Genomic DNA, 14,227 nt, shown 5'->3' on the forward strand with positions numbered 1-14,227 from the left:
AAATTAGAGTACAGGATAGGCAAACTGTCCCTCTCTTCTCTGAGAGAACCCCCTCTACCTTGAGAGTGCCCCCTTTCCCTTTTCCTATCCCTTCAATAAACTCATTGCCTGTCACTCTGAGTGACATGTCTGAAATCTTTCTGACTTGGTTACCAGAATCAGGGTTTGAAGTTGGTTCTTTGTTCTGTCTCATTTCCCCAGAAGGCCCCAGGCCTGTAACAAAAGGATCATTTTCTTGAGATTGCAATGTATGTTTAGTAGAAAATATGAAAAACAAACCGATTAAAATCTGAATCTTGGAAAATAGTCAATTCGAATTGGGATGTGAGATGTATTTTACCCATCATAGTAAAGTGCCGTTCCAAATTTTTCCTCTCTTTTTATATTTTTATTTTGAGATAGGGTCTTGCTAAGTTTCTTAGAGTAACTTCTAAGTTTTTGTGGCTGGACCTGAACTTAGGATCCTCCTGCCTCAACCTCCCAATTCACTGGGATTATAGGTGGTGATTTTTTCTTTTTATCACTTTAGGTTTTTTGCAGACTTCACATGGTACTTTAGCAAAGGACAAAAATCCATCTTGCTAAAGAGAAGAAATGAGTAACATCTTGGATGACATGTCTGAAGTTCCTGGTGCAGTGTGTGGTCTAAGTCTAGAACTAAATTAAGTATCAGTTCCTCTTTTGTTCCCTCCATAGATGTTTGGTCAATAGAATTTTGAGGGAAGTTGTTAGTCTGAATTCTGTGCATGTATAAAGCCTGAAGTATTTTTAATGATGTGTTAGAATATTTGGTTGGGAAGGCCCTGAGAGATCATCTCTGGTTCTGATTGCTCTTTAACTAACATTCAAATCTGATCCGAAGGCTCAATTCATCAAAATTCTATTGACATGAGACTGAACAACAGGAAAAATTTTAAGAAAACCAGTTGATGACCAAGATGTTTAAATAAACATGAAAATATTCAGAGGGCATCCATTACTTTTTTTTTCTTTTTTCTTTTTGGTACTGAGGATTGAACCCAGGGGTGCTTTACAGCTAATTTACATCCCCATCCCTTTTAATTTTTTAAAGTTTTTTGTTTTGAGACACGTCTCACTAAATTCCTGAGACTGGCCTCAAACTTGTATATTCCTCTCTCAGCCTCCCAAATCACTGGGATTACAGGTTTACACCACTGAGCCTGGCCTGTTCCTTTCATTCTCCATCATCTAATCTCTAGACCTGGATGGTAGTGACTATAGTCAGAAAGACAAGGCACTTGAAGTACTGAAATCAGAAAACAAATCTAAGTTGCACTTACTAAGACAGGACTGGGAATTCATATTTTTAGAAAGTGTTCTAACGAGATTAGCCTTGATTTACCAGAGAACTCAGTGAATCCAAATATGCTCTTTGGGACCTAGCATGCATTTCATCTGTACTCGGAGTCCGGTAAATGTGTGTTTATCCCCTAAGGATTGTGGTTAAGATTGCAGAAGTTCTCTAAGCCACTGCAATGTTTTCCGTCCTGCCTAGCATTCCCTCACTGCCTTTCTTCACCTTTCTTGCACGAAAAGAGATCTGGGGTGACAGGAAATGTGACTGTTCATCTGACATTGCATGGCGTCTTCTTTATTTGCCCTTCATGTCTGCCACAGCCTCTGATGCTGGAACAGCCGAGTTACATTTTGTGAATGTTTTTATTTCACAGAAGACACACGTGATGGCAGTAGGCTTCTGATGATTTAAAGGTTTGATGGGTGCAGCTGTCTGGTAGCTCTTTGTCTTCCACAATCTTTTGCCTAGAAAAAGGAATTCTAATGTGTTTTAATCATGCTGACCAGCAAGGGTCAGGGATTCCTTCACTTGGGTTTGTATCTCTGGTTGTGTATATTCATACCTTCCTTTAAAGGTAGGTTTTATTTCTGCTTATCTCCTATAACCTTTTAGCTTTGTGTATTTACTCTTTTTCTCGTTGTGCTTGAATAAGCAGATATGAACGATTCTAGGTAAATATATAAAGTGTCTGTATAGGAAGCAACACTGTTACAACTGCTGATTAATCCGGTATTGATTAGTTCAGTTTAACTTGTCAGAGGAAATTTTTGAGAGGTGGGATGGGGAGCACAATGCTGTAAATCATTTTATTTTATTTTTCTAATTAAAATATAATAAGAACCATACAGTTCTTCTATCTTTCTCTGCTGTGCATGTATTCTACTCATGGAATTGTAGGTATATTTAATATGTTTTTCAAAATGGTGATTTATTTGTTAGCTGATGATATTACTCAATCTATGAACCTTTCCATTTTGTAGGTACTTATTTTCATTTTGATTATGCTGAAATATTATCCTAAGAGTAAAATTATTCATTTTCAAAGTTAAAACTTAGAACTGCTGCTGAGCTGAGCAAAATCACATTTCCATGTGCTGTTGGGTTTGCAGGGTCTTGTTCTTCAACACTGATGGAGGGTTTACTTAAAATGTGTCAAAGGAGAGAAAATAGGTAACGAGGAAGATTTTTTTTCATTGTTGTCTTACAACGAAATATTTTTATCATTGTTAGTTACTATAGTAAGAGTGACATTTAAAATTTCCCTCTCCTGTTAAAATCTCAGTGTTTCAGGGTTTCCAATGCATTTTCCATGCCCCTCTTCTCATGTGGTAATGTAATAATAGTTAGTCAGCTGTCTGTTTTTGCCTGATGAACTTTTCCAACCCTTTCAGTTTTATTTTATTTATTCTTTCAAGGTACAAATCTCTTCAGAAAACTTGTGAAATTTCAGGTGTCCAATTTGGATTCTGTAAGGGGAAATGTATTTAAATGAGGTTTTAATGGAATAAATTATGTCAAGTGATAGCATCGACTTACCTTTAATGCATTAACTTATCTTGGAAAAGTATAGAGACACGTGTCACTAATGTCTTGAATTTAATGACTGAAAATGCTATTAAAAACCTAATTTTGAATTATTCTTAAGACATTTTAACTAGATTTGTTTTACAAAACTTGTGTTCTTAAAATCTCCCAAATTATTGAATTTCAAATTTGGTTTTCAGAAGGAGATGGCTTGTGAAGACCTTAATGAAGTGCCTATGTCATTCTGCTTGGTGGAATGTCCCCACCTAAACATCTTGTTGGCTGTAGACACAGATGTCAGTATTTTAGATCAGAAAGGGCAGGGCAGGGCCTTCCCTCCCTTGCCGGAAAGCTTCTAGCTCCACTGGTAGGACTATAAGTTCCGTTCAGCAACATAAACAGAAAGGCCAAGCCTCCTGTCTATCTATCCTTCAGTGTTTGTGGTGCATTGGACTTTAAAAGTGTTCTTCTCAACATTATTTTCTTTGATGTTGCCCTAGTTCTGGGATGTAGGCATAATTAATATTGCCTCCATCCTCAAGGGAAGCAGTGGAGGCTAAAGGGCGAGGTTCAGTGGGCACCGTGCGAGAGTGTGCAGGTGGAGCTGGTGACGGTGATGGGGCGCTGGCTGGTGGGCACAATGCACTCCTGGAGGGACCTGGTGACCGAAACGCCCCTGGCACCTCCCTAGATACAGCACTGGCTCTGAGTCCCTAACTCTTCCCTCTCTGGCCACGCAGGCTGCGCAGGCTGTGCATCTGAGGAGAGACTCTTCCACAAACTGTTTTCTCGTTATAACCGGTTCATCCGGCCCGTGGAAAACGTTTCCGATCCTGTCACCGTGTATTTTCAAGTGGCCATCACACAGCTGGCCAACGTGGTGAGTGTCAGGCATTTGCCCCGTGTTCCTCTGGAGGCTCTGACTCTGATGTCAGAGAAGTCCCCACATTGGAGGGGACACTTTCTTCAGTAATGCTCTGCTTGTTCACCTTAGATGGTGATTGTCTGGAACTACTTTTGAGACCAGTTTATGAAACAAAGAAGTGGAGGAAAGTTGAAGGGAGAATTAGAAGAGCTTACTTACTATAGATTGGGTTGTTGTAAATACAGAACTGAGCTGCATCTAGAGTCTGGGTGGGCCACTCACTGGACAGCATTGCTTCAAATCCCTGGATAATGAGTCCTTTCAGGTCATCGTTCTGAAGATGGTGAGAGGTAACACTGAAAGCAGAGCTTGGCTACTAGTATCAAAGTTTTTTGTTGTTTTTTAGGCACTGCTTAAATACAAGATGATTTTTTTTCCTTATGTAATGGAAATCTGAAATTTTGCAGTCTAGGAGTTTAGCACCAGGTGGCTTCATGATGTGAGCAATTGTGTGTTCAGTTGCCCAGGTTATGCACTGCACAACTCCAGAGGATGTCACTTACATGGGCTATGATGATAAGAGCATAAGCCAACTATGGCAACAGTGACCAAGGTTCCTTCTATCTTTTTACTTCACTATCCTTTGCATGTGACTTCTTCCATTAGTGTTGCTTCATGTTCCAAGATAACTGCTGTCTTTCCTCTTATCACATTCATATTTTGGGCAAGAAGCAGGAGGAAAGGAGAAAAGGGTTAAAGGGGCACATACCAGACATTTGTGACCTCTTCAGGGAGCTTTCTTAGAAGTCCTCCCCACAACTTCTCTTTCTGTCTTCATCCCCTCTTGTTGCCAGAGAAAGCTGGGAAAGTAGCTTTTTTAAACTGAAATTTTACTGTTTGAAATAATTTGATTAAACCCAGTTATAAGAAATAATAGAGAAATTCCTTATATGTTTTGCCCAGTTTCATCGACTATCTCTCCTCCATTTCTAAAGTAGTGTCATTACAAGAACATTACATAGGGCTGAGGCTGTGGCTCAGTGGTGGAGTGCTCCTCTACCATGCATGAGGTGCTGGGTTCGATTCTCAGCAACCCATAGAAGTAAAATAAAGATATTGTGTCCATCTAAAAACTGAAAAATAAATATTAAAGAAAACATTACATATCCATAGAATATGATGACTTGCAGCCTTGGCTCTTTTGCTTAGCGTTATCTAAGTGTTGAGTGTATCAAGGGTGTGTGTTCCTTCTCGTCACTGAGTAGTGTTCCATGGTTCTGATGTACCACAGTTCATTTAATCATTTGCTTGTTGAAGAACATTTGGGCTCATTCTAGTTTTTTTGGTTTATCATGAATACAGCTGCTATGAACATTTGTTAAAGGTTTTTGCATAAACATAAATCTTCATATCTCTAGGATTAATACCCAGGGGCACTGCATGGCTGGGTCACGTGGCAGTTATCAGTTGAGCTGTGGGGATGGCTCTGTGATGTTCTAACTGCCAGGATACTTTGTCCCAATTACGTTCACACCCCCTGCTGCTGTCTGAGCCCCCAGCTGGACCCTAAAGATCCAGAGAGCTCTATGTGGAAGTATGTTTGATGCCATGCAACCTGACCTTGGTCACAGTCTTCTATCTTTCAGGGCAGGAGAACGTCTACTCCTGCCTCACAGAGATCCCTAGCCAGTGTTCCTAATGGCTTGGCAGATCTGAAATGGCAAACTTGGTAAAATTAGTAGCCTGCTTGGCCTTGTGGATCCATGTCTCTGCGACTATTGCTGTGGATCCAGTATATGGGAAATTGTGACTCAAAACTTGCAATACAGCTGGAGCGTCACCTAATTCATTTTCCTCAGAAAGAAATGGATGATGGTCCCAAGGATGTGAGGTGGTGTCGTGGGTCTCTGGCCTCCTCCAGGGGGCTGTCTGATTACAGGGCACATGTTCATTGGTGGAGACTGGAACTGGATGGAGACTATGGCTCTCCAGACGAGCTCCTGATCTAAATCGGTTGACACCTCTGAGGGTGTCCTTACCTCCACACACCAGCTCCATACTGAGGAAGTGTAGCAGGAGAGAAAGGGCTACTGCTAGAAGGGTATTATCAACTGATTTTAGCTCCCAGGACACAGTGCGGAACACTAGTTCAGAGAGGAAGCAGGCTTTGAAAGATGGTTGAAGTTTATGCCAGTTACCTCTAAGAACTTCCTGAAACTGAGACTGCAGAGCTTGTCTTTTCTTGACTGACATCTCATGGATTTATTGACATGACTCCTGCTAACCTCTGCAGATTGCAAAGTGACCCCTGTATGATCAGAGTGCATTGACTTTAGGCTTGGGTAACTGTAAAACAATGCTGGCCACCGCCTGCTAGTTCTATGTTTTCTGGGATCAATAGGAAACCATGAATGTAACTGTTTTTGCTGATCTTTTTAAACCTTTGGACTTATCATGGCTTGACAACCCACTTGAAGGAGGAAACTTGCCTCTCTAGGAAAGGCAGTAAAGAGCATGAAATGAAAGTAGAAAACTGCAGAGTGCAGAGTGGCCTGGGGAACCAGGGCAGAATGGTGTCTGAGCCGCAGCGCAGCACCCTGAGCCTCAGTGGAGTTCATTTAGTCTAGAGGGTTCTTAGGTGCCTTGGGAAGCTGGGTTGGCTGAGCAAGTCTTGGGAATCAACTGCTGGCCACTATCAACAGCCCTTGGACTACTGTGATATAAAATTACCCATGATTCCAGATGAATCTTTGGTAACTTTCACACTGAGAGTTGGTAGCCACTTAGAAACTCATTATACTGAGGATATTGACCTGGAATGCTTTCCCTCCAAATAGCCTCATTTAAGAATCTGCTTAGACATTACTTCCTCAGAGAAGGCTTCTTTGGCCATCTTGTATAAAATAGATATATGTGTGTATGTGTGTGCGTGTACCTGCACATGGACTACTCTATGAGAGTTATCTATTCATAGGACTTATCTTTATGTCATATTATATTGTGTGTGTGTGTGTGTGTGTGTGTGTGTGTGTAAATTTTATATTTCCCCAACTACCAGCTAAGACACATGAAATCAGGACATTTTCCCATGTTACTTCTCTATTCCCAGTATTTACACAGCACATAATTGTTACTCAATAAAAACATGTGTCATGAGTGATTGAAGGGGTGGCTTGGGTAGGGAAAGGGAATATGTAGTAGATGGATAGCAGATTCCAGCTGGGAAACTCCATAGTGAGCTGAGGCTGATTTTTTGGTAGATGCTGAGGTGAAAGCAAGGACCTGGGTTTGGGTATCTGTATCCTCTGCAATGCTTTCTCTCCCTCTTTTCCAAGACTCTCTCTCCTCTTCTTTTTTTTCCTTTAATGGAGTCAGAAACCTTTATGGGTTGTGGTGAGCAGAAAGACTTCAGAGAGGAGGTGAGATCTAAATCAGCATAGACCGATTAAAGCCACATTTCCTTTAAAGTCCATAGCATTGGGACCAGTTGTGGAAATATTGCACTTCTGGCTGCATGCTAAATAAATTTTGTTGTTGTTGTTGTTTGTTTTTGATATTTATTTTTTAGTTGTAATTGGACACAATACCTTTATTTTACTTATTTTTATTTGGTGCTGAGGATCGAACCCAGGGCCTTACACGTGCTAGGCGAGCACTCTACTGCTAAGCCACAATCCCAGCCAAATAAATGTTTTTTTAAATATTGCTTTTTTAGTCTTCTTGCTTTCCTTCATTAGCAAGAATCACTCAGATTCATCTCTCTTTAGTTGTGATTCTTGCTATAAGATCTATCTCTATTAGCAAGTACATGTGAAGCTAAAAATATGATTTCTTTTTCCCAGGATGAAGTAAACCAGATCATGGAAACCAATTTGTGGCTACGTCACGTATGTCTCTCTCTCTTTGAACTGTGGTCCTCACATGTCCACTCAATAATATCAGATGGATAGAACCCACTGGGATGACCTCTTTCCATGCCCATCTTGTGATAGGCATATCTTACAGCTGACTTGATGTAGGCTTCACAGGTGCAGAAACCTAGTGACAAATGTCTCTCCGACATAGAGACTTTCTGTTTTCTGCTTTCTAATCTCCTATTTTAACTTGGGCTTCAGATTCTGATGCTTGCTCACTCCTTGATCTATGCTGCCCCAGGCCTGGAGAGGTCAGTAGCTGAGATTCCCACCAGCTGACTCATATTGTCTCCTCACTTAAAAAAACTTGATAACTTTACACAGATTTGAAAACAAACTCATCATCACACACAGTTTTAATATTAGAAGTGAGTTATTACTACAGTTTGACTATAGTACATGGGACATGGAAGTCCAGCCTATAACCTCAGCCAGCTAACTAACAATTTGTAGAAAATTATCTAGTTAAATATTGCCCCCCAAATCAACTCAACTATTTAGTCCCCTATTCCCCCATGTATATAATTTCCTGACTTTTGCTAGAAACTCTGCACTCTTCAAATAAGAATTTATTTATTTTTTTAAAAATCTGTTGATCCAACATAAGGTTAGCATTGGAAGATAGTTATTTAAAAATTTTAAAATTATTTTTATTCCTTTCAGATCTGGAATGATTATAAGTTGCGCTGGGATCCAATGGAATATGATGGCATTGAGACTATTCGTGTTCCAGCGGATAAGATTTGGAAGCCTGACATTGTTCTCTATAACAAGTATGGGCATCTGACAGTCACGGTCTCTTTCCCAAGTTACTTTTGGCACATGCCAATCCACAGGAAGTCGTATTGATGTGTTTGATTTACTTTACAGTGCTGTTGGTGATTTCCAAATGGAAGGCAAGACAAAAGCCCTTCTTAAATATGACGGCATGATCACCTGGACCCCTCCGGCTATTTTTAAGAGTCCCTGTCCTATGGATATCACCTTCTTCCCTTTTGATCATCAAAATTGTTCCCTGAAGTTTGGTTCCTGGACATATGATAAAGCTGAAATTGATCTTCTAATCGTTGGCTCTAAAGTAGACATGAATGACTTTTGGGAAAACAGTGAATGGGAAATTGTTGATGCCTCTGGCTACAAGCATGACATAAAATACAACTGTTGCGAAGAGATATACACAGACATAACCTATTCCTTTTATATTCGGAGATTGCCAATGTTTTACACCATTAATCTGATCATCCCCTGTCTCTTTATTTCATTTCTGACGGTGTTGGTCTTTTACCTTCCTTCAGACTGTGGTGAAAAAGTGACACTTTGCATCTCAGTTCTGCTTTCCCTGACTGTGTTTTTGCTGGTCATTACAGAAACCATCCCATCCACCTCTCTTGTGATCCCACTGGTGGGTGAGTATCTACTGTTCACCATGATCTTTGTCACACTATCCATTGTGGTGACCGTGTTTGTGTTAAACATACACTATCGCACCCCTACAACACACACCATGCCCAAATGGGTGAAGACAATTTTCCTCCAGCTGTTCCCACAGATCTTGATGATGAAGCGGCCTCTGGACAAGATGAAGGAAAAAAGTTCCAAGCAAAATCCCGAAGGTCTTTCAGGTAAGCCTGTCAAGGTCAGGTTTGCTAATTGCAGAGAACCTAAACTTCTGAAGGAATGCTGCCACTGTCATAAGTCAAGTGGGGCAGCCACCAGCAAGAGAAGATTAAGTCATCAGCCTTCACAATGGGCAACAGAGAATTTGGAGCACTCTCCTGAAGTTGAAGATGTGATTGATAGTGTTCAATTCATAGCAGAAAATATGAAGAGCCACAATGAAAAAAAAGAGGTAAATGGACATCTCCTCTCATTTAAAGACTTAGATCCTCAGTGTGAGTTGTGTCTGTAAGAGAGTCAGGCAGCTTTGTTATTATGCAGTTACTGATGGACTGACCTAGGGGTCAGAGCAAATCTCCACCAAGTGAGGTAAACCTCAAATCTCAATCTGGTTAAAATGCATGTCCAGGGCAGCCCTGGTTAATTAAACCAAGAACCCTTGCACAAGAAATGGTGACAAATTGAAGGGTGGAAAGGGAAAAGCTGTCCCGGAGGGGAAGAACTGACCGCAGAGCTTTGCAGCCTCCGAGTGGTGGGAGAAGGTGTGTGAGCTCCAGTGTTCAGCAACTCCAATCCCACTTGTTCTACTTGAGATGGATTGAATGAGGCTTGGGGATATTTTTAGTATCCACATATTCTGCTTCTGGTGCCCAGAGTCTAACTATAGAAGCACACAGCCTTCCCTCATTCTCCAAGGAGAGAGATCGAGGAAATCATGCCAGTTTTCCTCTCCATAAGGATGACGAGCTAAGGGCAGCTGAAATCTTGTGCAGGCGCCTGGGTTTATTTTACATGACAGATGCTGGCATCCATATCTCTTAGTGAAAGGATATTGTGAGAGCTAATGTGCACCCCGTGGGTGAGGGCAGATACTAGGAATGCCTGCTATCTAGGGTAAAAAGTCTGGAAAAACTCACCTTCGGGGTGGCACTTTGTAAAGTCTAGGAGAGAGAGTTCCTGTTGCCTTAATTGCCACCAGGAAGGGCTTTCAAGACACAGCTGCAGAGACTTTGCAGTTTGAAAAGCTGTTCTTCCTGCTCAGAGGGTCCTCAACAGTACCTCATGGCTTCCACTGCCCCCCACTGCATGCTTCACACCCACTCCCCAGGCTTACCATGGGGTCAGTGGTGCAAACGACAAGAGTTGAGCTATCTAGCAGCTGCTTCTTGGGAGTGTTCCCTGTAGTCGGGGAAAAATCTTTTGTGACCTAGGGATTCCTGACCCACCAGGTCTTCTGCATACTCTATAGCCAGCTCCACGAGGTACCCATGGAGACACATCCACCCTCTTAAGACAAAACAAAATTTCTTTCATTATTTGGGGAGTGAGGTGTGGTAACCAGGGATTGAACTCAGGGGCACTAGACCACTGAGCCACAACCCCAGCCCTCAAAACAAAATTTCTTATAGGTACTACTTAGAAGGCATGGGTTATCCAAAATGCCACCAACATTTGTTTTTAAAAGTACTGGGGAAATCTTTGAAAAAGAAAACATTATGGAGCTGGGCGTGATGGCATACGCCTGTAATCCCAGCAGCTTGGGAGGCTGAAGCAGGAGGATCATGAGTTCAAAGCTAGCCTCAGCAATGGCGAGGTGCTATTGGTGAGACCCTATCTCTAAATAAAAAAAATACAAAATGGGGCTGGGGAACTGGCTCAGTGGTTGAGTGCCTCTGAGCTAGTTCAATCCCCAGTACAAAAAAAAAAAAAAAAAACTTATGAAACAGAACATGCTTCCTTATGGTTTTTATTTTTAAAAATAGCTTTGACTTTTTGTTTGTATTTCAGGTAGAAGATGACTGGAAATATGTGGCCATGGTGGTAGACAGAATATTTCTTTGGATATTTATAATTGTCTGTGTGTTTGGAACGGCGGGGCTATTTCTACAGCCGCTATTTGTGAACACAGGAAAATCTTAACACATCTTTTCTCTTAGAAACTCACAGACTCTATATTTGTTCTGTATTCCTTACCACAGGAAAGGCCAAGTCCCCCATCTATTGAAACTGAAGACTACCTGGAAAAAAGAGGAGTATATTGCAAATTTAGGAGTTGAAATGTAGCACAGGGGAGAACATTAAGATGTTTTATTACACACTAAAGCTCACAACTGGCAGCACCCATAAACTAACAGGGTCAGGTCAGCTTCTCTTGTCTGTACACATTGATTTTCCAGGGACATGAATGTCATGTGGTCAAACCATGTAGTGAACATCAAGCCACACTGAAAAGAGACTCTGTTGTATCTCCACAGTTTATGCTGTTGATTAGTGTAATGACACACGAGATGTGAAATGCTGATCCTTTGACCTTGTTGACATTTGCAACACTTGTGAACTCTCGCATCCTAGCTTTCTTGTGCATGTCCATGTAATATAGTCGCACGCTTCAGCATTATTTGACACACAAATTGGTTAAAGGCAATAGATAGGAGTTTATCTTAGCAGACTCTGTTTAATTAACATTTGGGTTAGTAAGCTTTCTGTTACTGTGACAAAGTACCTGAGATAATCAGCTTAAACAGAGGAAACAATTATTTTGGCTCATGGTTTCAGAGGTTTTAGTACATGGTCACCTGGCCCTGTTTCCTCTGGGACTATGAGACACTACATCATGGTGGAAGCAACTTGTGGAGGAGGCCTGCTTACCTCATGGCAGCTGCAAAGCAAAGAGAAAGAGAAGGGCTGAGGTCCCCAAATCTTCTTCATGGGTATGCCCCCAGTGGCCTAACTTTCTCCCACTGGGCCCCACCTCCTAAAATTCCATAATCTCCAAATAATGCTGAGGGCCAAGTCTTTAACGTGAGCCTTTGAAGGACATTCCAGATCCAAGCCATAGCAGTGTTGACCAGCCCAGCTCTGAGATAGGCATTGCAAGGGTAAAAGAAAGACACTCCTTTCCCCCAAGACCCTGCAGCTATTTCAGAAAAGTCAGATAAACAAAGATGTGCAGGATCTAATATTGTCGAATATCACCAGAGCAATCAAAACAGGGGGAACTGATGTGGTCGATTGGAAAAACCTGGAACAACTCCTGTTGCGTGTCAAATAAAAAAGGTGTGGATGTGTAACTGATGTGATTCTGCAATCTGTATTTGGGGTAAAAATCGGAGTTCATAATCCACTTGAATCTAATGTATGAAATATGATATGTCAAGAGCTTTGTAATGTTTTGAACAACCAATAAAAAAAAAGGTGTTTTTTTCTAGTCTTTTCTCATCAACACTTTCCACTTGTCCATTGTGCAGAGGTTGAAAATAAAGTTATTTCTTCTGTAAGAAATTATAATGTTATACTTTTTGGAGCAATTCCTTTTCTTACAGGCAGAACCTTACAAATTCTGTTTTATTCCACTTGGATTATTTGTTGTATAAATATTATTATAGCAATATTAAAGATCTGTTTTAAAGCAGAAAATAATACATCTACTCTAACAGAGGAATGAATGCCATTTGGCTTTTTCCCTTCTATTCTTTGTCCATATGCATAGATGATTCTATATTTCAATTTTACCTTTCAATGTCACTTCCTCAAATAATATTAGCAACATTTCATTCATGATATTACACAGTCTTGAGGTATCATTTTTGTGACAGCATACTCTCTGTTGGGTTGATACCCAACAGATTTCTAAAAGTAGAATGATTTTACTACCACTCTGTGAATTCTTCCTTGTCTGTTTTCTATTAGAGGTACCATGTAGTATGCCAGGCAGAGGTTTTGAATCGGAATTATTCTATTTTAAATTATTTTTACTCCCTCCATCTGTGCGCTTATACCTATATTTTGTCTTCCTGTAGTCAAAAGACAGAATTACAACCAATTCAGTTTAAATATTTAAATATCTTAATTGGTTTTTGTTTGAAATTCTAGAATCAGGTAACGCCTCATTTCACAAAATAGAATAGAATAGAATTAATTAGCCAAGCAGAGGAGGCTAATTTTATAGATAGAAAAAGACTGAGGAAATCAGAAATAGAGAAGGAAAAAAAAAAGCAGATTGATCATTTCAAAGTTATTTTTCTTGTAAAGTGTAAAGCAAAGGGGCTTCCCTATTGTGAGGGCTAACACTGGCCTATTTGGGGATTCGATTATTATTTCTCAGTGTCCTGATTTCGTGAAATGTCAAATAAGCACTTCAGTTTCAGTTCGGTGATGTGGAACTTTAGCACAAGTGACTCCATTTAGGTTTTACCTGTTGTACCTTAAGCAGAAGCTCAGTACAAACCAATGGCCTCCTATAAATCTTATTGACCACTATCTCGACAGAGTTGGTTACTCAGTACTTTATTTTTTTTTACCATTAAGTCAAATCACCATTTAATTTTGCTAAAAACTTTAAAATTGTAGTAAAACTCTCACAACATAATTTACCATTTTAACTAATTTTAAGAATATAGTCCAGTGGTATTAAATTTATACCCACTCTTTTGCAACTATCGCCACCATCTGTCTCTAGGACACTTGTGTCTTGTAAATCCAAACTCTGTACCTATCAAATAACAACTCCCTGTTGTTATTGTTTTGCCCCCAGTTATTGGCAACCACCATCTACTTTTCATTTCTATGGATTTCACTACTCTAGGTAATTCCTAAAAGTGGAAACATGGATTATTTAACTGTTTGTGACAGGCTTACCCATTAGCATAACATCTTCAAGGTTGACCCATTTATGGCGTGGAATGTGTCAGGATGTCTTTTTCAGGATGAATCATATTTTGTTACATGCACATACCACACTTTATGAATCCATCGGTGGATGCTTGAATTGTGTCTACCTTTTGGCTATTGTGAATAATGTTGCTATGTACATGGGCTTAGAAATATCTCTTCAAGTCCCTGTTTTCTATTCTTTGGGGTACAAAATACAAAGTGAAATTACTAGATTACATGGTTATTCTATTTTCAACTTTTTGAGGAAGCATCATACTAATTTTTACCATAGCTGCACCATTTTATATTCCCTCCAATAGTTCACAGGTTTCCAAT

At 40.3% G+C, this 14,227-nt stretch overlaps 1 protein-coding gene across 2 annotated transcripts; it reads left to right on the top strand.

Moving 5' to 3' along the window:
- The first annotated feature begins 1,813 nt into the window (after positions 1-1,813).
- Chrna6 (cholinergic receptor nicotinic alpha 6 subunit) lies at positions 1,814-11,158 on the top strand. 2 transcript variants are annotated; one of them, XM_076852466.1, is made up of 6 exons: positions 1,814-1,892; positions 3,583-3,722; positions 7,550-7,594; positions 8,285-8,394; positions 8,492-9,470; positions 11,027-11,158. In XM_076852466.1, the coding sequence occupies exons 1-6, from the start codon at positions 1,814-1,816 to the stop codon at positions 11,156-11,158; spliced, it is 1,485 nt and encodes a 494-aa protein (XP_076708581.1). The 2 variants fall into 2 exon arrangements, with proteins under 2 accessions (XP_076708581.1, XP_076708582.1); XM_076852467.1 differs by lacking the exon at positions 7,550-7,594.
- Positions 11,159-14,227: the final 3,069 nt, after the last annotated feature.

The sequence above is a fragment of the Callospermophilus lateralis genome, chromosome 4 (assembly GCF_048772815.1).
Source record: "Callospermophilus lateralis isolate mCalLat2 chromosome 4, mCalLat2.hap1, whole genome shotgun sequence".
Taxonomy (NCBI): domain Eukaryota; kingdom Metazoa; phylum Chordata; class Mammalia; order Rodentia; family Sciuridae; genus Callospermophilus; species Callospermophilus lateralis.